Source organism: Gymnoscopelus braueri, assembly GCF_963280865.1.
Source record: "Gymnoscopelus braueri genome assembly, chromosome: 2".
NCBI classification, from domain to species: domain Eukaryota; kingdom Metazoa; phylum Chordata; class Actinopteri; order Myctophiformes; family Myctophidae; genus Gymnoscopelus; species Gymnoscopelus braueri.
Genome location: NC_137604.1, coordinates 43,759,041 through 43,785,526, shown reverse-complemented (window position 1 = coordinate 43,785,526; position 26,486 = coordinate 43,759,041). Strand labels below are relative to the sequence as shown.

Below are 26,486 nucleotides of genomic sequence, written 5' to 3'. Positions count from 1 at the left end.
TCTATTTCCGAACATCGTACTGTATCAACAGATGACTTTCGTCAAGACGGAGTGGTAAAATTAAACTAGGATAATATGTGGATCTTGGGATCCACAGAGAAACAGCATGGCTCCAATGTGGATCTCAGACTTGGCTGACACATATACACACACACACACACACACACACACACACACACACACAGAACCATAGACGGCTAACCGCTTGCAGAGCCACGCCATAAAAACGGTTGTGAACCTTTGAAATTAGGCATTTTGACAGTCTGTGCCAAATTTAACACATCATTGATCTACTAGTGCTCGTGGTCCCGCTTCCGTGATAAATTGTTTGAGTTTTATTTTAAACAGGGCGGAAATAACAATTTAGAAGAATATCCATATACGTAGGGTCAAGGCCTCAAAACTGTGCTCAACTTTCTTACCTTCCTCTTGCTCTTCTGTGTATTGTGGCGCCATGTCACTAGTTACAGCCTGAGGCAGGACAGGAGAAGGACAGTGACAGACAAAGACACACAGAAAAAGAGTTAGAGAATTCCCATTATAGTCTACTAGAGTCAGATCCCTGCAGACGGATGAATAAGGGGACTTGTTGTACACCGCTGGGTAATAATGCAACAATGGCTACAAGCAAGGGAGGGCACTGCAAAATAATTAAGTGCTGGAATTAGGCCATTAGTCATCTTCATGGCTGTCATCTCTGAGCCTTAAATACACAGGGAAATCCTGAATGTTAATTTAATTCTGAGAGTGTAAAAATGGACACTTACTTCTATTTCTGAGAGGAGCATTTTTAATCTGGTCAAGTCCTTTGTGACGATACCATTCTGTTCAAAAGGAAGAGGGGGGAAACAATTATTACAATGCAGTCAAATGAGCATCAAGGTCATGGAAATATCAATCTTGTTTGGTACCATTTTCTGAAAATGACATCCATTCATCTGCTGGGAAAAGAGTCTGTTTAAGCTTTGTAATCAATAATGCATCGATTAACAGGCAGATGCAAGTTGCCATATCACAGGCATGTCAAAAATGACATTGATTGGGAGGAAATGTGTCACTAATCTTGTTCTAGAGATACTGGCTGGAAAATTACAAGTGTGTATTGATCATGGCCTTTCACAGTTCTTGAGATGAAAAACACTCTCCAACCAATACCGGATCAGAAGTGGTTGCTGGGCAATATATTCCAAAGTTCTACCTTAATAGTGCATTTCGTAGAGTTGAATGTCACAGGTGTGTGTGTCCCAAATGTGTCTATTTTGCTCCACTTGAAAATGTTTGACATGGGTCAAAGGAAGGCTCTTGACCGTGCATTTCACAATACCCATAATGCTTCAGCTGATGCTCAAAGAGGTGAAAAGGCAACCGGTTTTCCTCAAATAGCAGAAAATGCCATGGGATGTAATGCTTTTTTTTAAATGCTTTTCCTCAACAACGGCAAAATGAAAAAGAAATGGTCAACAATTAAAGGGAAATGAGGGAAAGGAGGTCAGCGGAGGGGGGGCATGGAAAGAGTCAAGCACTGTCGACGAGGAAGTGAGGACACAGGAGAAATAGGAGGAGGGGAATGGCGGACGCAAAGCGGCTTGGAACTATTTTAGGGAGTCTCAGTATGAGGACAGCAGTTGAAGGTCACAGGAAGTACAGGGTCAGAGGGCAGGCCACACACATGCAGAGTGGACAATGCCTGGATTACATTACACTTAACTGATTGGGTGACCTACAGTAGTTCTATTTCTACTGGTTCAATTGTTATTATAGTATTAGCAGGTCTTTCTTGAGAATGAGACTTCAGGTCTCAATGAGATCACTTGTTTAAATTAAGGTTAAATAAAAGGAAAATACAAATTACACTGCTCAGATATTACATTCATATTTCAGCACAGTGTATGTATGCTGCTGTTTTTTTCCCTGAACTTTGGATGTCGTTAATGCCAGATTTCTCAACTCTGACAAACGGCAGGAGGAAAATTATGGCGCGGGAACAAGCATAGTGAAAGAGAAAGTATGGTTCTGATCTCCTACCAGTGGCTCTCCATACAGGGCCTTGGAGAGGATATTGCCGACCTCCGACAGGCTGCTGTCCAGCACCATGGAGTGCAGGGTGGTCTGGAGGGTCCCATCTCCTCTGGACAAATCCTCTGACAGGACTGGTGTAACACACACGACAAAGGCAGACAAATGGGGAAAGGTTCACAACGTTATAGCTTGTTAGTTTATGAATAAAACAGTTTTAAAAGTATCCATACCGTTTAAAAGTATGCATTATTTATTTAATGATTATTTATTTAATGAGACTATTAGTGATTATATCAGTTTAGTGTGTGCGACAGCACTGCAGAGGCGGACGTTTATTTAGTAGGAGAGCAGTGGCCCAGTCCTACTCTAATAAACCCATTCAATACGGGAACGCAGCATTCGGGAGCGCGGCAATCGGTGCCGTGCTATGAGCTTGTATATCTGCTAATTTTTCAATAGCCAAAGTATAAAATAATGATTATAGCCAAGATCTAAAATGACACAGATGCGTTCCCGGATTGAATTAGGTTAACACAAGTCAGTGCACTAACAGTTACATCTAACCCTCAACCTCAGTGAAACATGAACTTTGACCCAAAACATTGTTTTGGCTTGAAGTCTGACCTACTCTTTGGGGTTTCAACAAATAATTACAGAAACCAGTTTGTTTATGTCTGAGTCAAGAGTAACGTGGCCATGGTCCGCTAGCTGGCCTACTTGCCAGCCCGGCCGCCCAGTAGCCAATTATAATATAGGATGGCACAACATTTTGACCATGTAATTCTTCATCAGGCAAGTTGTCTGAGATTTAAAAAAAGGAACATATTTATACAAAAGTATATGGCACCTCTAGGACCACAATCGAAACCAGTCCCCAGGACTTTTTTGTGTTATCCTTTTAGCCTAGATGTCCGACCGGTACCTCGTGCCGTTTACATTTCTGTTTAATAAAGTATTCAATAAATCAAAGCAGAAGCAACCTAGCGGATAATCCAATCACAGGGACAAATCAAAGTTCCTGTCTCTCTCTCTGCCCCTTAGGAGTGTTCAATGCCTGCCCCAGTGGTCACAATGATGGGGCCAGTGGGCCTTGGAAAAGTTGCAAACTTGCAAATGTAATTTAATGTCAACCCTGTACAGTGTGTGTGAATGTGAAATGTCCACTCACCATGTTTGCAGTCTTCATCTGCTTGATCATAGTTTTTCTGTTGGTACGAAAGGGAAAGAAAAGAACAGAACAACAAAGTCAAAGTGAGCCGTTATCAGTAAAATGGAATTCTTTCCACATTGCAAGGTTCAAAGCCTCAGATAAACTCTGAGAATGGATAGCTCTGCTCCTCGTGGCACTTTCTGCAATGTAATTATAGGACTCTAAGTAGTCTTCATAATCCATGAAGGCTTAAGTAATGGGTGTAATTGTTCTTTTGTTTGTGTGTGTGTGTATGGGGGGGTGTAACATAACCTTAAAATTACAAGACCAATTTTGGAACGGGAAGGCGAATGAATGTGGCTAACGTTATACCACTGTAATGGTCCGTTAATGGAGGACCGGGAAGGCGTCTTATTCTGTTTGGAAGGGACTGTGAGAGCTACTACATTATACATCTGCACCTGTATCCAGGGGGGGTCAAATACTTTTCTACCAACTATGCTCACCTGGAAGAATGGAAACGGACATCAGGAATAGATTCGAGAAGACAGAGTAAGAGACAAATAATTAAGGAGTTTGACACAAAGAGATGAACACCATGCGCCCCTACATGCGGTTCAGTGTGTGTGTGTGTGTGTGTGTGTGTGTGCTCACCAGTTGTAGGAGGGCAGCGATGCGGTAGACTAGGGCACGGCTGCGGAGGGGTGCAACAGCGGCCCCGGGGGCTGCCGCAGCTAGTGAGGGGGGACTGCTAGGGGGTCCAGGGGTGGAGGTCTGAGGTCCGAGGACAAGCAGGGCGTCTGTGCTGTGGCTGACTGCCGCCTCGTACTCCCTCCGTATCAACGATGCGCTAGCTTCTTCACATGACTTCTCCGCTCTCCTGTCCGCCATGACTCAGGGACAGAATGCCTGTTGTGCACAGAGGAGTGGGGATAGTATATGGGAAGGAGAAAAGAGGAGGTCGTCAAGGAAGGTAAAAAAGGAAACCAGAAGTGCAAAGCGAATGTGGGTTGGGAGTTGGGAAACAGGATAAAAAAATAGGACATGAATGAGAATAGAGAAATGAATGGATGCCACGTTCGGTACTGGGCCAGTAGGGGACAGGGGCTGGGAGCAGAAGAGCACCACTTGTTGACACTTGTTTTTGCGAGTTGAGAAGCACATGTCAACTCACTGTTATATAATCACATTATGTCCTTACAGCTGGAGAGCGTTTACAAATCCAGAGACTGTATACTTGTCATACATCTCTGCTATAATTGCTAAATGATAGCCCCCCCCCACACACCAACCGAGGCAGGGAACGAGGGGGGGAGAAAGATAAAGAGGACAGAGGGAGTGATGTTCTATTTCTGTCCATGGGGTGGTGGTGGGCCATTCGTTGACTTAGGCTTTCACAATTTGAAATATCGGTTGGTTGTACAGCTGCCCGACAGGCATGAACTAGCTTATAGATTACACACATAGGGACAGAAATATTAAATATGGAATATGTACAGGTCCTTGAGCTGGTATGCAGGGATCAACGCAGTAGAACTAGAATCAATATGTAGAACTATAGGTTCCGGCCGTCACACCTAGGCTACGCCGCACCGCCGATCCGTGTAAGGGGCTTTGTCAGATTACCCGAGAGAGAGCCTAGGGGTTCGAATCCACCGCGGCGCATCAGACTTTGTCGAGCATCTATACGAAACACAATTGGCCCGTGTCCTGCAGAGGGAAGCCGGACAAGGGAGGGTCGATATGTGTCACTGCAGGTACTACGGGGCTGAGTGTCAGCACGGAGTGTTGGGAGGGAGTAGCAGGACAAAGGCGCCGCATCCTCACGATGGGGGCCCCTCACTGTCAGGTGAGCCAGTAGGATACATACAACAGCAGTGTCAACAGACAGAAATGTGTGTGGGGAGGAATTAATTGGCATAACGACGGGGGTAAAAAGAAAAGATAATCTCCTCTCATGTACATACCTGCTGCTTTTTGCACCTTTTGTCTAACAGCATGAACATAAATGCTACTTTTTATTCTGCCCATTTGCCCATCTTTCTTTTGACCGGTTTCTTTCCTATGGTTTCTCCTTGCTTGCCCTCTCTCCCTCCCTTTGCCCCCCCCCCTCCCTAAAGACTACAAATGATGGAGATGGCACAATAAACAGACTTTCACCCACTTTTCATCATTTCTGTCTACTCACTCTGTGTCTCACTGGTGGGCTGTGTGGATAGTTCAGAAACCCGCCTACCAATGACATCACCGATGGGGAATCCAAGCCAATAGAAACCGCAGGTTCTCTCTTCCTGAAATGTTAGCATTGTTTGAAATGACTACCAATGATGTCACTGGCAGGGAGGTTTCTAAACTGTCCACAGCCTTCCTCTGAGACACAGCGAGTAGACAGAAATGGTACCATATTATAATTAGCATTAGTGAGGACCAATTATATCATGAAGATAGGTTGTAAATGGGTGAAGTGGTCCTTTAAGGTCACCGGCCGATTTTGTATCCAACTTCCTGGGTGCAAATGTGAAACGTCAAAATATCTCACGTGAGATATTTAACTTTTCATGTGCATTTCATCTCGTGTGCAGCTGTCTTGTGGTTGCCGAACAGGAAGGCAGGAGGATGAGGAAGGTAGAGTCTGAAGCTGTGCGCAGTTCAAACGTACCTCGCATCCTGTGCCACGGCTCGCGAGCGTACAGTCAAATACATTTGCATCGAGCTGGCCTGTCATAGGTAGTCAGATGATACGCCTCAGGCATTTTTGACATACTAACTTTTACTGTATCAAGCCCCATAGCTAATGGCTGGAGTCAATTGTCTGGCATCATCCAATTGCTTAGTCAGCATTATCAATTGATAAACATAACATACTTTGGAGAGACTTTTAAAGGCTTCATTATGGACTGCCTGCAGATGGAGCCTGTTGATATAGTATATTTAGTGTTCAGTAATTTACCATATTTTTATGTGTATCATAAATCAACTCATTGTTGCAGTTATTGATTTAGCTTCCCCAATACTTTGTGGTCTTGAAATAAATATCAGCAGTTAAGGAGATGTTTTGTATAAGTCAATGCAACAGTTTTACATTATTCCTTTAAAAACACTGACAGAATAAACAAAGTTAATGCAGGAGAAACCTGTTTAACTTTGCACCATTGACTGTATATAACCAGGTTTAAACTCAAAGGCTGATTTCCAAGACACATGCACCTTTCACAAAGTGTGTATTTGCAATACAAATTGCATGATGATTATGCTTAAATACAAAATCATTAAAAAAAAAAGGTAATGCTACAATATCTTAGCAATACCAACAATAGTGTTGGTCGATCCATCAGGCTAAGCTATCATCACCCACCTACGCATATTCAGGGTGATGTGTAAAATTGCTTTCAAAAACTATAATAAATTCATGAAACGTCTATAACTATAACAAAAATTGGCTGCAATTGGCTGAATGCAAGAACGAGACAAGAAGGACACCGTCCCCGAAGGGAGAAGGGTCACATTCAAATACAGCCCCATTCCATCATCTGCCTCGATGGCGTGCCTCTCTAATCATTAGACTTTCAGGCTCAACCTCCATGGTTCGAATACCGCTGCCTTAGGTAGTTTTTTTGTGAGGTTAAGATTAAGTTTAGGCATAATTTTGCCACTTAAGACACAATTTCGCCACGGCAGAAGTCTCAGAAGGCACACCTGCCAATCAAAGTGACGACTAGCCAATCACAGCGGGTCCTTTCCGGGACTTGGAAGAAAATAGTTGCATAACAATAGCATAACAGCAGCGGAGTGTTGATGTGGCCTGCGGCTCAGGCTGCCCAAGGGAGGGCGAGAGACGGCCAGCGTGAAGCATGTTTTTTACTACGTTGCTCATTTCTGACCTAAACATTTTTCATATACAGTAGATATTTTAGTGTGCTGAAGTTTTTTTTTTTTTAAGTTTTTTGCTGAGGAGTAATAGACCATCTCTGGACGTCATGTTGACTGAGATTCAAAATGGAGTAGCACTGTAATTAAAATCAGGTGTGTTTGGAGGACGTGAGCTATGGGAATCAAACGGGTGAATGAAATCAAGATTCATTTATATTCATAAGAGACGAGTCTATGTCATCACGAAGTTGGGGATTTATTGTTAGGTATGTCCAGATCATGATCATAATAAGAGATCAGGGGCTTAGCTCATAAATACAATACATAGGACATCTAAAATGTGTTGAGTCAAGCAATACTAGGCCTCGACTCTGGAATGACTTGATATGACTGAGGGGCTCAAGCTTGATAAATCGGTGTCTTCCTTTAAGTCACTCAAATGCTCTTTGTTCAAAAGGCCTTTCCAAAACAAAATGTTTGAAATTGTACTGTTTGACTCTTTCAATGTTTCATTTCTCACTGCACTTTATATATAGATTGTTTTTCTTAACATTTCTCTACATCGTTTTATAAAAAGCACTTGTAATCTTGTTCTGATAAGTGCTTAATGTGCATGTGCATGTGATATTGTTACAGCTACAGTATAATGTGTGTGTTTCAAAGGTTAGTCTACATTTCAGTATTAGTCATGACTCACAGTGCGTTATGGCAATTAGCCTGTGTCACTGTGTGTGTCGTGCTTGAGGGAGGTGGCATGAGGACATCGAACTACTTATGTAAACATTTAGGCAGGAGGAGCAAGTCTCCTCTTGAAAGAGTCAAAAGTTGCATTGGGTGCTTTAAGTAGAGAGCCTAGTGGGCCCTTTGCCGATAAGCATGTTAACAGTTGCTCTAGTCAAGGCCAACTGAAAATATATTTTCAACATCATGTATGCCTATGACGACATTCAGTCAGCCCCTGTGCAACATTTTGTTTAGTTTTTCCAGCCCCTGTGCTAGATTTATTTTCCTTAAAATAATATTTTTTGGGCCGTTTAGTTTTTTGCTTTATTTGTATAGGAGTATATACTGTAGCCAGGAAGCTGGGGGTAGAGAAGAGGAAACGGCACACAACACAGACAGAATCGAACCAGGGATGTTTGTTTTGAGTATGTGGTTGACACACTATCCATTCATCGCTGTTGTACCATGTTTAAAAACAAAATAGTAAACTAAAGACACAAATATACACTCAGTCCTTGCTGTTGACACTGAGCAGAATAAACAATATATCTCATAGTTAAAACAACCGAAACAACCACTGGAACTGAACTTCAATACATGTCCCACAACCAAAATCCCCCCTGACTAACAATATGCAATCAGAGCACTTTTTATTTAGGCCAATTAAAATGTAAGAGAACACAAAGTCACTCGCAAGAGGGAACCAAATTCTTCCCAAAATACAAATGTAAAAGAAGTATAGGAAATTGACCCGCTTCATATATTGGCTGACCCCTGGCACAACCATCTTGGCTCAGCAGTGGAAGCCAGGCTACTGACAATGATCATATTTCATAAATATTGTCAAACGAATTAGAAAGCTGCACCCTAGCCAAAGCAATACGATAATCCAGTACTAGATAAAATGAACCATTGTGCAGTGCCCTTCACATCAGACAGTACTACATCAGAGGGGCAGTGTGCCTGTGGGCATGTGGTACACAAAAGTTCAACCTTGTCCTTGACCACTTTAGTAGAGGTTTGGGTTGTGTAGTTACCTTGCCATGATCTAACTCAAGGTGGACAAGAAAAAATAGTTGCTCCGTTGATTAAAATTGATAATTCAAAATATCCTCTTGTTTGACTTACATTGCATGGTAAAACAGATCTCACAGTAACTCTTTTAGCACATATACGAACACAAACAAAGTTGATTTAGACAATATAGATGATCACCAAACCCAGTACTTTGTTTTTTGTTTTATAAAAATGTCAACTTTCTGCTGTACTAATTGAAGATCCAGTCCGGGTTTTCTTCCTAATAAAACTTTTCATGAAAAAAAAAGAAAAAAAACAGTACTGGTTTGGTGATGTTCTATATTGTCTGAATCAGCTTGACTTTGAGAGCTGTTTTACCGTACAATGCAAGTCAATGAGGAGTATATTTTGAATTATCAATTTCTAATCAATGGAGCAATCGTTTTTGATTTCTTGTCCACCTTTGGAGTTACATCATGGCAAGGTAATTACACAACCCAAACCTCTACTAAAGTAGTCTTGGCCTTTAAATATACATATAAGAAATTACTGACATTTAATTTCATACTTTCAAAACCAAATTAAATAGCTGAAATAGCTGATCTACAAGCTTACAACGCGTCACTTTGCGTTGTAAACTTGTAGATCTACTATTTCTGGAAAATATTTGAAAATGTATGAACACTTTAACATGGAAACGATGACGATTATGCTAAATAATTGCGACCATCTCAAATAATTGCGATTAGGCAATGTTGTAATAATTGTGAAAGGCCCCAACGTTTGATCCCACTTTCAACTTGCATTGCTTAGCAAGCATACCACTGACATCACAGCTCATCTCAGACTTTTTAATAGGGCTAAATGAGGTTTTTTTTTATATCATCCATTTGAATTTGCATTATAAACAGTCAGAGTGCAAACTGTCACAAATGTGTCCATATTCACAACATTATCACACATTATGGCATCCACTCTCTGCAGCACTATGCACACAATACATCACATAGCCCATTTCTTTCCTTCTTGGAAGCATGCTAGCAAAGTTAGCCATTGCCTATTGTTGAAAACACCACTGTACATATCCAAGACAGGAAAAAACATACAATGTGCAATAATGCTAGACTATTAACCCATTAGTCTGTGCATCTGTGTCATTTTAGATTTCTTTGGCTATTCAAAAATAGCAGATATACAAGCTCATAGCATGGCACCGATATGAGCTTGTGGATCTGCAATTTTCGAAAAATCATGAAAATGTGTGCAAATCTTTGAATACATACATTTTTTAAAGCCAACATTTGTAACTCAAATCTTTGCTTCTGGGGATCCCTGGAACAACAACATTTGAGATGGGGTTCGAGGCCAAATACATATCTAAAAATGTTTTCTAAATCCTAACAGTATGTTGCTATATCAGTGCTATATATGCTATATCAACTTTTCCATGTCAAGGACCAAAATGATATGTATTTGGCCGCAGACCCCCCCATCTCAAAACATGTTGTGCCAGGGACCCCCAGAAGCACAGATAGGAGTTAAAAATGTTCATTTATATAATATTACACACACACACACACACACACACACACACACACACTCTTAAAAAAATAGCAGATCTACAAGCTCATAGCACGGCACTCTGTGCCGCGCTATGAGCTTGGATATCTGCTATTTTTTTATAGCCAAATAAATCTTAAAATGACACAGATGCATTCCTGGTGTTAATGGATTAACCCATAATGAAAACTCAAGATGTGTATTTGAGACAAACAGACAGATGCTACAGTGTTGGTATAGTCCCAACTGTGGCACTCAGAGTCAGCTCTGCTCTAGTCTCTTAGGACCATGATACACAGACAACATTCTGAGGCAGTGTGGATGCAGAGGGTTTGCATGACAGACTTAAGGAGTAGTTCAGCTAAAAAAAAAATACTTATTTTCTATCAATTACACATCCCATGAAGCCTTGAATTCATGGAGATCTTTTTGTTTTTATCACATTCCTAAGCCAATAATTTGATCACTCAATGGATGGAGACTCAATTGAGTTTCTTACCGGGGACTCCGCCGGTCATCAAATTATTGGCTTAGGAATGCGATAAAAACTAAAAAGAATCTCCATGAATTCAAGGCTTCATGGGGTGTGTAACTTATAGAACATAAGTAATTTTTTGGGTGAAATACTCCTTTAAGTGTAGAGCCATAAATGCAAAGTGTCTGCATAATACAGACACAAGTAAGACACAATACAGATACAGTGCATATTATTAGACTACAAAAAAGATTTGCCAGTAATCGTGATTAATCATATTATACATCCCTATACGTCCCTTCAACCAGATAGAGCGGAAACTAAGGGCAAAGAGTAAGAGGAGAGACATGCAAGCCAAGACAGGGGTCAGATTTGAACCCGAGACCTTGCACTGACTGGGAGCAAATGGTCTAACACTGTACTCTCTAACTGGCTGAGGCAGCAGGCACTCCCACCACGTCACTTATTATTAGGATTACGGCTATTCTGTGAAAATACATAGTTTTGAAATTAAAATCCCACAGCGCAGCACTCCTTTAACTTCTTGAAGTGCTCATGGTAACTTATTCCCCTAAGTTACTTTGAGCACTCATGCCGTTTTCAGCATTGTAATGCAGTGCCTCCCTCATGGGTACATTTGGGGGGGGGGGGAATACTATCTTCCACAATGTGAACACAACAAGTATGGAATGGATAATAGAATGAGAATGTAGCCTGGAGTAGCCTACATGTTAAGAGCCCTGCAATGGGATTGGGATTCTGCGGGTCCTGCAGGACCCAATACAAATGTAGCGGGAAGTTTTTAAATGGCTGCGGGCGGGAATGGGCAGGCAAAAACTAAAACTGCTGTCCTGCAAAATCGTTAATCAAGAACGTAATTTCAAAACATTCCCAACAGTATGTGCATAATGCATCTCTACGTATATATAACCTACTCTAGTGTTGCGAGACCTGATTTTAATTAGGGAGACACTCTTGGGCTACTACGTTATTTATCTAACTCAAGATGACAGCCAGACATGCATTAAAGGGGTAGTTCACCTCCAAAATAACTTTTTTTCTATGTATTCCTCACCACCTGGAGCCTTGAATTCATAGATATTTTTTTGTTTTTGTCACATTCCTAAGCCAATAATTTGATTATAATAAATTTGTCCCCATTGATTCCGGTAGGAGACACAAATGCATTTGTGTCTCCTACCGGAATCAATGGGGCTAAATTTATTATAATCAAATAATAAAGGAAGGAATGCGACAAAAACAAAAAAATATCCATGAATTCAAGGCTCCATGGGGTGAGTAATCCATAGAAAAAAAGTTATTTTGGGGGTGAACTACCCCTTTAATCGTTGTAAACTTAAAGAGTACATTAAAATATGTCTCTGAAAACATTGGAGGTGAGAAATAAGCAATGCCATGCATAAAAGTGCTGCTAGAATTGCTCCTCTCTCTCTGCCTGTGCTATGTGCAGTGTGTAGAGTTCAGAGATCCCATAGCCCGGAGGGAACGGGACCGTTGGCTGACACCGTGATTGGTCCAAGAAAACCACACCCCTGTTTCTGAGCTAAACTTAGCAAAAACATTAGCAATAAAGCCATTTCATGACGTCTCTAACAGGTCAATAATATGTCTAACCTTTGTTGCCTGTTGGGCTTGGGTTTGCCATGTTATAATTTGAGCATTTTTTATTCTAAATGCAGTACCTTTGAGGATATTTGGACAATATCTGTCATTGTTTTTGGTTGTTAATTGATTTCCAATAACAAATAAACATGTATTTGCATAAAGCAAGCATATTTGTCCAATCGGATGTTGATGGGAGTAGGCTATTAAACACTTTAAAAAAAGAATTGCCCCTTTAAAGTATCTTTAGAACCGAAAACAAAGTGCAATTAATTGAGATTAACTATTCAAGGTTCAAGCTGTACCTGTATACATATGAGGAAAAAAATAGCCCCTTTAAAGTATCTTTTGAACCGAAAACAAAGTGCAATTAATTGGGATTAACTATTCAAGGTTCAAGCTGTACCTGTATACGTATGAGAAATATTTTGTTCTGGTTCCTCAGACATTGTAGCTGCATTAATAACAACAATAATAATAATAATAATCTTAACTTATATACACAAGGGAAAAAAAGAATAAATCAAGAAAGAGATACTGACCAATGCTTGGGCATTGGGCAATCATGCAATTAATCAATTGACAGCCCTAGTAATAACTAATGTCTTCCCTGGACCAATATCCTGGTATTTAATTCATATGAGTGCAGACACACAAGTGAGAGTGTGCAGATTTGTGTAACTGTAAATTACAGAAACCCATACAAAAGTATTACAATGGGGATGGCTGAATGACAACTATGAGACGAGTGACAACTATTACAATTTCTTAACAATTAATGGAAAAACAATCAAAGTGTCAATATGAACTACTGCAAATTCTAAATTGCCAGAGGCTGCAATTAATTGTATAAAGGAGAGGGGTCCAAAATTGACTTAAAACAAGGTATTCTAGTGTTTTAGGTAATATTTGCCAAAAACCCTTAAATATATACTAAAAGTACCATATTATGCATGTTGAACTCACTGTCTAGAACAGTGGTTCTCAACCTTTTCAGGCCACCAAAATAAATCATATTTGAATTGGGGACCCTCCAAAATAATAATATTTTAACTGGCCCCCAACCCCCGACACACACTTGGTATTGTAGGAGTTGAGGCATTACATTTAGTTTGACTCCAATAAATATTGTGTTGCGAGGCGTTGTGAGCTTGTAGATCGGCTATTTATTTGTTTTGCCTCTTTCTTATATTATTTGACAATTTGGCCAATGTTTGACCAGTTATAATAGTATAGTTTGTTGATTTACTTTCGATGCAGTGACAGTCTTTTTTAATTTATTTCTTTTAGGTATTAAAAAGTTAAATTGACCGTCATCTGGGGACCCCCCCCCCCAAAAAAAAAATCCTGTAGGGACCCCGACCCACATGTTGAGAACCACTAGCCTAGAAGTCATATAGTGTATACTTTACTGCAGACAATTTTCAGTTTTCTTGACATTCCAAGAAGCCACTAGTTGCCATTAATTTCAGTATAGTATGCAAATTAACTTGCTGAGACTTACATCACCTTGATTACTTCATCATGGTGACGTGAGTTGTAGAAACAGACCATTTTAAGGCCGACTTATAACCTGGAAGTTTGAGCTACAATATTTGGATAACTTGGAAGTTTGAGCTACAATACTTGGGAAATCTGGTAATGTAAACAATATTAAAAAGCTTCACTTAAAAAAAATATATATATATTATATATAATCCCAAATTCCCAATTGCCATATCGGTCTGATAAATCTCATTTATAGCTTTCCAAACATCCTTTGCCTTTCAATGTTCAAAAGATAGTACACTTTTTTAAATAATTTATATATATATATATATATATATATATATATATATATATATATATATATATACACACACACACATATATACACACAGATATATACACACATATACATGCATATATATATATGCATATATCTATATATCTATATCTATATATATATACACATATCATATCACACATCTTTCTATATCTATAACAGAATGAGAAACACCACTCACTCACTACTGTGCTTAGCTGTCAGAACAAAAACACACGAAATAGGTCACGCCATAACATAACCAAAAGACCAACATTATTGGCTCGACAATAATAGATGCACGACGCCTTTAGAATGCCAGAACTACAACAATAACAAACACTCCTAAATGGGACATATGGCTCTTTGCTGTTAGACACTAGACAAGGACATGAGGCTGAGTTTCACTTCTGCCGTGGCTTTCAGTTGGTTTGGCTAGCTGTAGCTGAGGAGTTGTAAAAAAGCTAGCTTTCACCAAAGCAACTTAAACAATCCCAACAGATCTGGGCCGCTCGCCTAGTAGTTTTGCAGCAATGTGAAGAACATCGCTGGGAAAACTTGCTGGCATTTCTCAACGGCAGGCCCAGAAGTGTGTCGATCGAAACAGTGCTATTATGTACATAAACAAACTGATGGAAATGTCTTAAGCGGTTGTTGTGGTGGGTTTTTTTCTTCTTAGCTAACTCTCCTAGCTGGCAAACTTGGGCTGAATAGCTGCAAGACAGAGCGATCACAGCTAGTGCTGTCAAAAATTGGGACAATTTGCTGATTTTTGAGAACTAATCGGCTATTTGCAAACGGGATCGGAGGTGTTGACAACATTTTCAAAGCTAATACCGAGCTTGCTGGTAAAAATAGGGCCTTTACTTGGCACCAAACTGACAACAGGAACAGGCTAACGGGAGCTAATGCTAGCTGGGGTTAGCACAACCTAAACGGGGCTCGTTCGGGGCCTGTGGTTTGTCGCGGTTTTTAAGCACATATAACTGATCTGACATTGGACCGTTGTTGGGACCTGAACCCGACACGTTCGCCTCTTCCAGCATACTTCACGGACGGGATTCGTATCGGTACCCTCGCGTCGAAAAAGCACAAGCGAAAGGGGCTGAAAATGGGAAGTCTAACACTTACCTAGCTTTACTTTCTACGCCATCTTGGATCCACTTGTCAGCCCTCCTCGCAAAGCATAGTGGGATGTTACTCCTCTCTGAAGGTTGAGCATGAGGTTGTGGGGATTTGTGCTGTTTTGTGTGCGGGCGCGCGCTTGTGTTGTGTGTGTGGCATCTGCCATAATAATACAACCTACACATGGGGTCTTCAACAGGGGTCCTCAGAGTTACTACAGGGGGTCCGCCAAATCTTTGTGTGACAGGAATTCTTTTTTTCCCCTTCACATTATCCACTTGAACCCTAGCATCCTTATTCTGAGGAAGACTTCTGTCAAAGATATCTGCCAAATATAGCAGATCTACAAGATCTTGTAGATCTGCAATTTTCAGCAAAGATGTTTGGTGTAGAGAGGAAAAAGAGCAGTCTAAGTACAGAGTAAACGGTCAAGTTTACTAAGTATTGACTGTTTAAGTGGTTAAATGTCTGAAAATACACAAACATGAATGCAACATACACTGATGACAGCTGCTGTCAACAATGCAACTATATGGAATCTATGAAAAAGTTTAATCTGCAACACAATTTTATACAATATGTAGCGGGGGTCCCTGAGTCATCTCTCTCTCAGCTAGACGGTCCTTTGGCTGAAAAACGTTGAGGACCCCTGACCTACAAACTAGTTACGAGGTTGACATATTTGTGACATGACACAAATATCAACATAATGCATCATCTCACTCACACACACACAGGCTAATAATCAATGCAATCCATAGGAAATACACTTTTATGCTGCATATTATATTTAACTGTGGTGTTCTCCTGACTGTACATTTTCAATCTTAGCCTTGTAGAAAGATTGACAGTGAGAAGCCAAGGAAACATCTTAAGAGACGGATCACATCATCATGGTGTAATTATATTACTTGGAAATGTAAACCCTACCTCTATTACTTGTATGTGAACCACCAGTGTTCTCTAAATAGATGTAGATGGCTAAGTTTTGCCATCTATTTAAATCTACATGTCCCATCTAGACAGCCTCAACAGGTCATTGTAAACATCTTGCATAAGCTCACCAAATACATCTTGATTTACAGTGTCAGCTGCCACTGCTGTATTATTTAATGCCCTAGATGGCTACAACCGTGCCAGACACTGTCATGGCCCATTAACACGAAAGCAGTCATTTGAGATACTGTTGGTACTTTTAAGTAGCTAAACCAAATATACAGTAGGCAGACATTTATATTCAGGGACACGGACCATGGTGTTTAAGTGTAAAAAAAAAAGTAATTGAAAAATCCTTGTGTAATACAGTGTTAGTAGACTTTAGTGTGAAATGGTGTAAACCACCATACTGTATATGCCTCAATCGGAATACAGACAACCTCAACACTGGTCCAAAATTACTGCTTCGATTGTTGAATATTTAATTAATACCAGCCCAAGTACTAACTGTATACATTTGAGTGTAGTTCTTATGTAATTACATACCCCTTTTACAACAAAAATACCCCAACTCGTTCTCAACACTGATTTTAAACCCCTCCCACCACACACACAAATACAAGACTGCATGTACGCCAGGTAAATATGACAAAACCATTACATACTCTTCAGGGAAAAAGTGTTTCTGAAACGATAAGTGTTTAATGTTAACATTGAAAAGCAGACATAAAAAAGAGCTTTCAGCAAAGTTTTAATACAGCAAACTGCACATACTCTGGGACCTGTGCCCTCCAACTGTTATACCTGAAACATGGGGGAAAAAGGAGGCAGCGTCTGTCTTTCACAGCGCTGACATAAGGATGCGAATAAATGTAATTGTTGTTGCGTTGACTGCAATAATCCCACTTTTAACAGAAACATCAAAACCAGTTGAGGTGTGATGCAGCTTATTCCAAAATGAATCATTCCCAGCCCACTTGTATAACATTTTCAGGAACGTTCACAAAGGAAAGAAAATAACGGGCGTGTCAACAAAAAAACATTACATAACAAAATAAATGCACTCTGTTCTTTTGTTTAGTTTTTTTTACTGCAGGTTATGGATCATCTCCTCCTTGGCAATGAGATGTGTGGTCTTGTTAACCAGTGACATGAGAGAGTTGAGTTTGTGGGACCAGTCGTTGAGCAGGTCGTTGGGGTCTTTGGGCCTCTGGAAGTTGATGATGCCAGCCATCCGGTCCACCTTGGCATAGATGGTCTTGTTCACCACTAGGTTGGAGAGGAACTCCTCTGATTCCTGTAGTGGACAGATGGTATATCAGCGGTTTTCTAAAATAACGTATCCCAGGAGCCTGCATTTTCAGTCTTTTGATCCTGGATTTATTTTTATTTTTTTTAAGTCTTTCTAATCTGATCAACCTATTCAAACAAATAACCTATGCAGTTTAATGGAGGGCACCTTACAATGAAGGATTTCATAAGTGTTCAGTAAACTAGTTAAAATCTCATTAACCTCATCAACCTCAAGATATTGCAATAATTTAAGTTGGCAGAGGAAGTTGTGAATACATCTAAAATGATTGTCTATAATACAATTATAAATGTCCAGTGGCATTTGTGGTTAAAGAGCTTATAAGTGGAAGTGGAATTACATCAACAGAGAGGTCAAGGAGTCCAGCCATTCTCTTCATTGTGATCCTTGTGTAATATTTGGCCATTATTCTGATGTTCTGGAGAGAAAGAGGGAAAACTCATAAAATCATCATCTGCAGCACAAATTCTATTGGTGTTAAGTCATATGAGGAATCAAGTAGGGACATTTCAAGGCAATATGACATCAGTAGTTAGTTGGCCGGGGTATGAGTGTGGACAGTGACGGTGGCAAACCCACCATGGGGTGAGCTGCCCCTGAACAGCACTCACATGTTCTACAACTCTGTTCTTCAGGTCCTTCCACCTTTTCTCTCCGTCCTCAGAGTGGGAGAAGACATCTGTGGCGGGGCTGTCAGTAGAGCCTTCCCTCAGCTCCTGGCCATAATCCTCCACCAGCACCGCCCAGCGCATCAGCTCCATGGTGGTGAACAGCTTCAGGAGGTCCCTGGGTAGCAGAGACATCAGACAAAACCGAGTAATGAACAAATGTATAGTAATTTCCTCCATTTTGGAATGTACGGTCATCTCCAGTATTATTTTTCTGATAAAGATGCAGAAAAACAAAGCACTAGCTGCTAAATACTGTAAGCAATCTGAAATGACTGCCTTATTCATTTTCACAGACGCATTTGCCGAGGTAAAATCAACATGCGAATTGGTTTAATTTAAGTCTCAGTATTACAGAATATTACAGTATTTGCATCATGAACAGCCCGTTTCAACTCAGATTACATGATTTCAGTTCTGGAGACTTGTGGTAGCCATTGCATGACATATTGTGCTCATGGAACCATTTCTGGTTACAAGATTAAAGGAAAAATACAATATTAAAGGAATAATTTCATGCAAGTCGACACATGTAGTATACATGTACACTGCATAGATAGCAGACATACTGTATAGCATAAATATGACCACAAGACTTCTGAAGACGCGCAATAGTGAACATTGCAGTGACATAAGATACGTTGGATTTTAAGGTAGAGAGACCACATAGATGGGGAACATAAGAGAGAAATTCTGGATTTATGAACTGAAAACAGTCATTTGGACTTAATTAGACATTTTCATGAATTGCCTTTGGTAAATATTAACTGTTGTGTATACATCTATATCTTTATATTGTGTGTATGCCATATTGTTGAATAGAACACTCTTTGATCTGGCCACAACATGTTCACGTTATTTCAGAATTTCTCTTCTCGTCATCTCTGAGCTCACGGAAACAAATTCAAAATCAACTTCAAGTTGGTTTTGGCAGTAAATGTGAATATTATGTGAATACTCCATTTACAACAAGTCTTTAGGTCGTAATAGGCCTACTCTCTCAATAGCTCGGGCTCTGAACTGGTATACAGAACTGCATCTTACTTAGGGTGCGTTCGGCACTGAGCGCACTGGCCAATACAAACTAAATAGTGCGCTCCCGGTGCGCATTTCCGAACGCACCCTTAATATTCAGGTCAATTAACTGATCCTCAGCATATTAAATCAAGTTACAAGTAGATGTCAACATTCACTCTAGTCCATAGACTGCTTCACCTACCTAATAGAACAAATTTACAAGGTATCATCATGTCGCAATGCAACGCGTTGATACCTTGTAGATTGGTTGTTTTTGTTAAGCGAGCAACACCATTGCACAATGGAGTATAAATTCAACTTAACGTTACATCAAACATAAGCATTTGATTAGAATATATCTGTGAAATAAACATTTGGAAGATTCATCTTAATAATCTTGCATACAAAAAGAGAGCAAACTCAGTATAGTATTGCCCATACGCAGAGTGTTTTGCTTGGAGGTGGTCGACTAAGTCGCTAGGACCACAGTGACTCTGCGACACCAGTCGGGTGTCAAAGACACCTGACTTCTTATTTTGAGGGCAAACTTTTTTATATAAATATTCACCACTGCTGCTACAACTTAATCCTAGGGGAAACACTGAACTGTGATTAGTTTTCACTTTGGTCAGAATGGTTCTCAAAGTGGGTCGTCAGTCACAACTTAAGTCTATATTATAGACAAAAGATTTATCCCAACTGTGCTTATTGATACTTTTAGCCATTTTGGGTGTTTTTATATCCACTACCCGAGTTGAGTAGCTTTACAACCCTTTGTTTCGGAACAAATTGATTTTAAAATGGACCACCTCATATTTATAACACAATTAAAGTGATTTGCGAGGACAGTACTGCCCTCAATTACACAAATTGAACATAAATATGTAGAATTCCTTTTTTATTTTTAAAATTGTATCCTAACAAACTTTACTGTATCTTTATCAAGGGTGGCCAATCATTCACATAACCTTCCTTCAATTCACAAATAATGTATCTGCAAACATACAACTAAGGACTGTACTAGTAGCTACACAATCTGACCTCATAATCCTGAAACCTTAAAGGGAGACTTCATGGATATTCATGTATATTCTTTTGTTTTTGTCGCATTCCTAAGCCAATACTTTGATGACCGGCGGACTGGTAGGCAGCGGTTCCGGTAGGAGACACGAAGGAATCTCTTTGTCTCCTACCGGAACCGCTGCCGGTCATCAAATTATTGGCTTAGGACTGCGACAAAACCAAAAAATCATCCATGAATTCAGATCTCCATGGGGTGACTAATCGATAGAAAAGGTCATTTTGGAGGTGATGGTGAACAATACCTTTAATAATGTTAGAAGAGTACATTATATGTACATAGGATAACATTAATTGAATGACGGTAAGGAGGACTGCACCACCTCCTCACATCGTTATTTGGGTGCATTCAACCAAACAATTTGTCACAACATTTTGAAGAACCGGTTTGCACTCACAAAACGAGTCCAGAGGCTCCAAATGATTTATTTTACATTTATTCAGCACAAGAGAAATTATGGCAGAGACATTTTGCTTCTAAAAGCCTAGCAGCACACTGATGAAGGCTTTTAGACCCGAAACGTTTCTGCCATCATTTCCCTCGTGATGAATAAATGCAACATAAATCATTAAGAACAGGTTCACACTCAAAAAAATAGTCTAGAGGCTCCAAGATTCCAAAAAAAATAAAGATCTAAATGGGCTGATTGATTAGGTTACAGAAAGAAAGCATTAAAAAATTTCAAAGATCCCTCCCGTCATGCTTCCAGTCCACATTTTCTGCTAAACTTGAACTCATTCCATGTCTTCATCCAACTACAAGCAATGGAAATGTCTAATAGCTTACTTGTATTTAGAGATCTCTTCCAATTTCTTGTCTGTATCGATTCTGTGCACAAGGTCCGACTGCTCATTGTCATAAGGAGCAAGGATCACGTACAGCACAACGCTCTTCAAGGCCTGAAACAGAAAAGCCGTTTTTCTATAACACATTCATGCTGCAAATGCAATAGGCAAATCAAGGAAAAAGTTCATAAGATACCATTTAATAAGACTCTAAATTAATATCCTCCCAAGTAAGGCCTTTGCATATAAGACACATTATATAGTATATATAACCCTAACCCTATACACACACACACACACAACAATAAAGTTGCCCACATTTACGGATTTATGCTGCTCATCCCACAACAAACGCGTGATCATTACAAAAGTTGCATAATTGTAATGGGAAATGGACAGGCTTTGCGATAATGATATAAGATACAATGCCACAAATATACTAAATACAGATATATGATTGAATGTATTGTCATGTGTACCACAGGCCCTTGAAAGATTGCCTGCTTACCTGTTGCCACTTGGAGCTGTCCTCTAGGATGCAGGGCGTGTCGTAGATGGCCCGGTAGTGTTTGCAAATAGAAAGATAGGAACCCTCGTGTTGGTCCACCTGAATCATCAGGTTGTAGTATTTGAGCTTCAACTCCTACAAAACAAAGTCAAAGAACTCAATCAAACAACAGTTCATAATAATATTGTGAAGATTTAAAGCCTGATTATCACCCTGAATTGCCCATGACGACTGATATTCAAATTCTGCACAAATTAGGGCAGGTCATCATTGACATTTGGCACGTTATCTTGCAGTGTGCGAGGGTTTAGGATTCAAATCAGTTGGCTCCTGGTTGAGCCTCGGACGAGTCACAGCTAGGCCTGCCACGATCATGACATTTTATGATTCAATTGTGTTATTGATAATATTGAACATTGGAACATTTAAAAAAAATCTGTTTGCCTTTTAGGCTTTGTAAACAAAAATTGCACAGGGTAGATATGACAAATAACTTAAATAGCATAATTTGTATATGGCCTATTTTGGCCAAAGTACTATGGCCAAAATAGGCACAACGCCTCACGATGCAACACGTTGCAAGCTTTTAGATTGTAAATTTTCTTTTTTTCTATTTCTTTTTTATGTATGAACATTTCCATATGGAAAAGACATTTATGACGATAATGCAAAATAACTGATTATCTCAAATAAGCGATTATGTCATAATTGTGACAGGCCTAGTCACAGCCATCATGATTATACCAAATATGTTTGAGTTCTATGACTATAACTATGAACTTGTTCCTGAAGTTTGTGATGCCCAATCCTTGCTTGTTGGCAAACCTTTTGGGTGACTGTAATGTAAATATAAAAGATGGTCGTATTCTACATATACCCTGAATACATATTTAATATATGCTTGAATTTGGAATATTCGTTGACAGCCCTTTAGGGAAGTGTCTTTTTTAGTTTTACTAAAACCTTTGGTTTGGTACCTTCTCAGCCCTGTTTACAACTGAACTATTAAATAACCTTCACTGTATTGCTTGCACCCAAAATATTGTATATTCAGGTTTATCCTATACAATTTGACTGACTCCTGACTCCACCGGTGTAGTGTTGCATCACTTACCTCTAGACCCATACAAGCATTGCCATACACGAGTCGGTATCGTTAATGCTGTATAATGTGGAGTATTATAGTGAAGGATCATTGGGGCTTGTCTGCTAGCTCGCTAAACGTAATTCTGCGAGGCGTAACTATTACCTAAAAGTGTTTGGGGTGAGTGCAGCTTCAGTCTTACTTCACTGCCTTCCTCAGAGAAGAACTTGGTGTTGATCTTCTTGCTGATGATTTGGGTGCGGATATAGTCCTTGACTGCAATGCACAGCCGCATCTGTTCCAGGATAAACTCCACCTTCTCTTTCTTTTCCATGGAGCCATATGTCTCCACCTTTTTTTTTTAGAAATTGTTGTTTAGCACAAACAACACAAACTCCATTTACTGTACTCAAGTTGACACACAGGCACACACACATAAGGCAATATCTCAGTGTACGCATTCCTTTCTCAGGCACAAATCCACCTACAGAAATATACGCATAGTTGTCCAGTAAATAGCAAGTAGTAAAAACATTCCTTACTTTGCATCGGTAACTTTGTAACTACTGTAACTGCTGTGCTGCCTCTGGGCGACTGAATTTCCCCCGCGGGGTCAATAAAGGCATCTATCCATCTATCTACATGAGTCATATTCATAGGCAAATATAGAGTACAGTTGTGGAAATTAATCAATACTAAGATGCATCGTAATTGACATAGACAGTGACGTTAAATAATCAAATAATCTGAATTTAACGCTGATCTACAACACTCACAACACGTTGCAATGATATGTGAGCTTGTAGGTATTTTCAGTGAGTACACCGTCATACTTGGTTCCATCTGTATAGTCTTACAGTTAAATTAACACAGAGGTTTTTACTGTGTACTCTAAAGAGTCTGTGGCACCCGAATAGGGGGACCAGGGCACTTTTGGTCCAGCGTCTATTACGAGTCATTACGGTAAACAACCTGCATGCTTGCTGCACAATGTGAAGATTTAATAAATTAGTATGGGATCACAGCTTTCACGTGAATTCATTAGCTCCTTGTATATTTTATAGAGGTTGGTATAAATACATGTAAGCACCAAGTATGACGGTGTAGTCATCTACAGCACCTACGATCTCAGAAAATCTCACAGAAGCAGGATGAAGAAAGCCGAGGGTCTCTTACCTGCAGCTCTTGGAGAATGGCAGCAGCTTCTTTGACGTCTCCGTTCTTCTCCTTGATATTAGCCAGCGTTTTTGTCAGCCTGGCCCTTTCAATCTCAACATAAATCTGTGATGGAAATACATAATTAGCACTGTTGTATTTAAGGACGCAACAAGGACAACACACATACAGTACACAGGAAATTGTGCTGGCCGATACATCGTTAAACTCAATATAAATATTTTATTAATGCTTGATCTAATATTTATACTACTATTATACATTTAACTTTTCACACAATATCTCAATGCTTTTTTCCTTTGTTGTGTGTACAGTGTACACAACAAGGAAGACCCCCCACTGCAGAGAAGCTGAACTCTAGTAGACAACTAAAGAGTAAGAAGACACATATGCACATGCAGACAGACACACACAATTTCATTGATATAGATATAGACCTTGCCAGCAGTCACTGTACGTAGAGTGTCAATGAGTCTAAGCTTGATGGTCATGTCATCCTGTGCATCCACATACTTGTAACATTCTTGGACCATCTTAGCAACAGCCTGTGAAAAGAGACCACATCAATTAACATATTATATTAATATTAATATTTTTAACCAAACTTCATTATTTTAAATCTGGGTTTCAGTAAGCCCTTCAGGACCTGTTTGAGTTGGGCCCTCCGTTTTGAGAGCAGCATGATGTTTTCATTGAGGGCGTCCCAATCCTTGGCTTCATGACACATCTGGACCACAGCTACCAGAATTCTGGAGGTTGACACCATGTCTGATGCCTGGACAGACATAAGCACAAGAGAGACAATCAGAAGCAAGCTAGACAAAAAAATCTGGATAATATAATCGTCATTAGTTTGGTACTTATTACTGTACACAAAAACAGAAAACAGAGAAACAGAGAGAGGAGCAGGTTCTCCGAAGAGTTATACTGACCGTTCTGGTTTGCTTCTCCAGTGACAGTAAACTCTCGACAGCCTCCTGCAGCTTGCCGTCCTGCAAGAGACCAACCGTATGAACAAATCATCCACACATAGCTCCGTGTTGTGATTTCAGAACATAAACATAACATCATTTATTTGTCTGTCATTAAATGTTTCGATGAATTTAGTACAAAGAACCCCAATAGAAACAAGCCATAGTGCTTTCTTGGGTTTAATCCTCTAAACAGACCTTGTATTGAACTGTACATCTGTGCTTGCCTTTGCAAACTGTTAAGTATTCAACGAATCAGAATAAAGGAAAAAGGTTGCACGACAGTTGCTGAATGAATTGAATACACAGGACCCCAATGGAAACAAGCCATAGTGCTTTCTTGGGTTAAATCCTTTTAGCATCCATTTGTATAGAAGTGTACTTTATGTGCTTTTTATGCAAACTGTTAATAATAAAGTATTCAATCAATCAATGCTGCCAGTTTATGCCACTAGCATCAAACTGCCAGCTAATGCTAATGACATGTCAAGCAGCAGCCAACTGGTAAACAACACCAACGTCTAGCTGGGACTAGAAAAAAAACAGGGCAGATAATCTGAGATTAAAAGTGTTTTCAACAAATACTAATGTGTTAAATGACAAGAGATTTAATGCATTAAATTGGGTTACACAAACATGATGTGGTAGCTAAGCTAACATGCTAGCAGGCTGATGCACCATGACTCAGCCGGGCGAGCCTCATTGAGGCTCCTCTTACTTTAGCCATTTTCTCGCATTCGGGGACCCTCTGGTCTACAGTGGAGCTGTAGTCCATCTCCATCTTCACTATCTTGCCGTCGGAGCGCTCCGACCGCTCCGGCTCGGGCACGTTCACGTTCGAGTTCGTCGTCATGTTGAAATGATAATAGTCACAACGCAATGACAACTTAGATTCTTCTGGTAGCCGAGCTGTGCTAGCCTTGTTGCACTTTGTTTGACAAATGCAAGCACCGGAAGCGAGCAAAGAACCTGGCCAATCAGAAAAGAGAACTTCAAAAAAGCAGCCGGAGTGCCTGAAGGACCCAGGAAGGACCTCAACGAATATATATAAATAAATCATTAAAGGTAGGGTAAGTGATATTTTTTGGTTGAGATAAAAAGTTGTTTGTTAAAAGGCTAAAGCTCTATATTGTGATAGTAATGTCACAACCCGAAATGCCCACCCCCCTGTTTACTGTACATATTTGTCTTTGTGTGTGTGTGTGTGTGTGTGTGTGTGTGTGTGTGTGTGTGTGTGTGTGTGTGTGTGTGTGTGTGTGTGTGTGTGTGTGTGTGTTGCATATATATGAGGGATACAAAATAAACAATGTAAATTGGAAGTCATAAAACAAAAAATGAGCAGACACAATAATGAGTGCGGGGAGCACCATGGCGGGGAGGACAGAGGGGGTGATCAGCCAGAGAATCTGATCAGCTGGAGTGGTGCACAGTTCACTGTACCTCACTGTTGGTACAAAAAGAGAGCTGACCCAGAAGGCAAAGCTCTCAATCTACAGGTCAATCTTCATTCCTACTCTCACCTGTGGATGATGTGGGTTATGACCAAAAGAACAAGAGCCCGAAATGAGATTTCTTAGAACAG

General features: G+C 40.0%; 2 protein-coding genes across 3 annotated transcripts in view; both read right to left on the bottom strand.

The window, feature by feature from the left end:
- helz (helicase with zinc finger) overlaps positions 1 to 15,496 on the bottom strand; it is a 70,954-nt gene extending 55,458 nt beyond the window's left edge. For both annotated transcript variants that reach the window (XM_080444960.1, XM_080444959.1), the window contains exons 1-6: positions 15,373 to 15,496; positions 3,824 to 4,078; positions 3,188 to 3,224; positions 2,026 to 2,150; positions 768 to 824; positions 423 to 471 (exon numbers count right to left, since the gene is read on the bottom strand). In XM_080444960.1, the coding sequence (XP_080301086.1) occupies positions 423 to 471; positions 768 to 824; positions 2,026 to 2,150; positions 3,188 to 3,224; positions 3,824 to 4,060 (505 nt within the window). In that variant the 5' untranslated portion in view covers positions 4,061 to 4,078; positions 15,373 to 15,496. The remainder of the gene's footprint in view (positions 1 to 422; positions 472 to 767; positions 825 to 2,025; positions 2,151 to 3,187; positions 3,225 to 3,823; positions 4,079 to 15,372) is intronic.
- A 1,480-nt stretch (positions 15,497 to 16,976) lies between these two features.
- Positions 16,977 to 25,844, bottom strand: LOC308078371 (26S proteasome non-ATPase regulatory subunit 12). Its single transcript, XM_080419498.1, has 11 exons — positions 25,623 to 25,844; positions 24,866 to 24,925; positions 24,580 to 24,708; positions 24,371 to 24,478; positions 23,934 to 24,038; positions 22,960 to 23,109; positions 21,674 to 21,808; positions 21,167 to 21,279; positions 18,226 to 18,400; positions 17,955 to 18,032; positions 16,977 to 17,599 (listed from the first exon to the last, which is right to left on the bottom strand). Exons 1-11 carry the CDS (start codon positions 25,755 to 25,757, stop codon positions 17,390 to 17,392), a joined length of 1,398 nt encoding a protein of 465 aa, XP_080275624.1. The 5' UTR covers positions 25,758 to 25,844; the 3' UTR covers positions 16,977 to 17,389.
- Between the last annotated feature and the right edge of the window lie 642 nt (positions 25,845 to 26,486).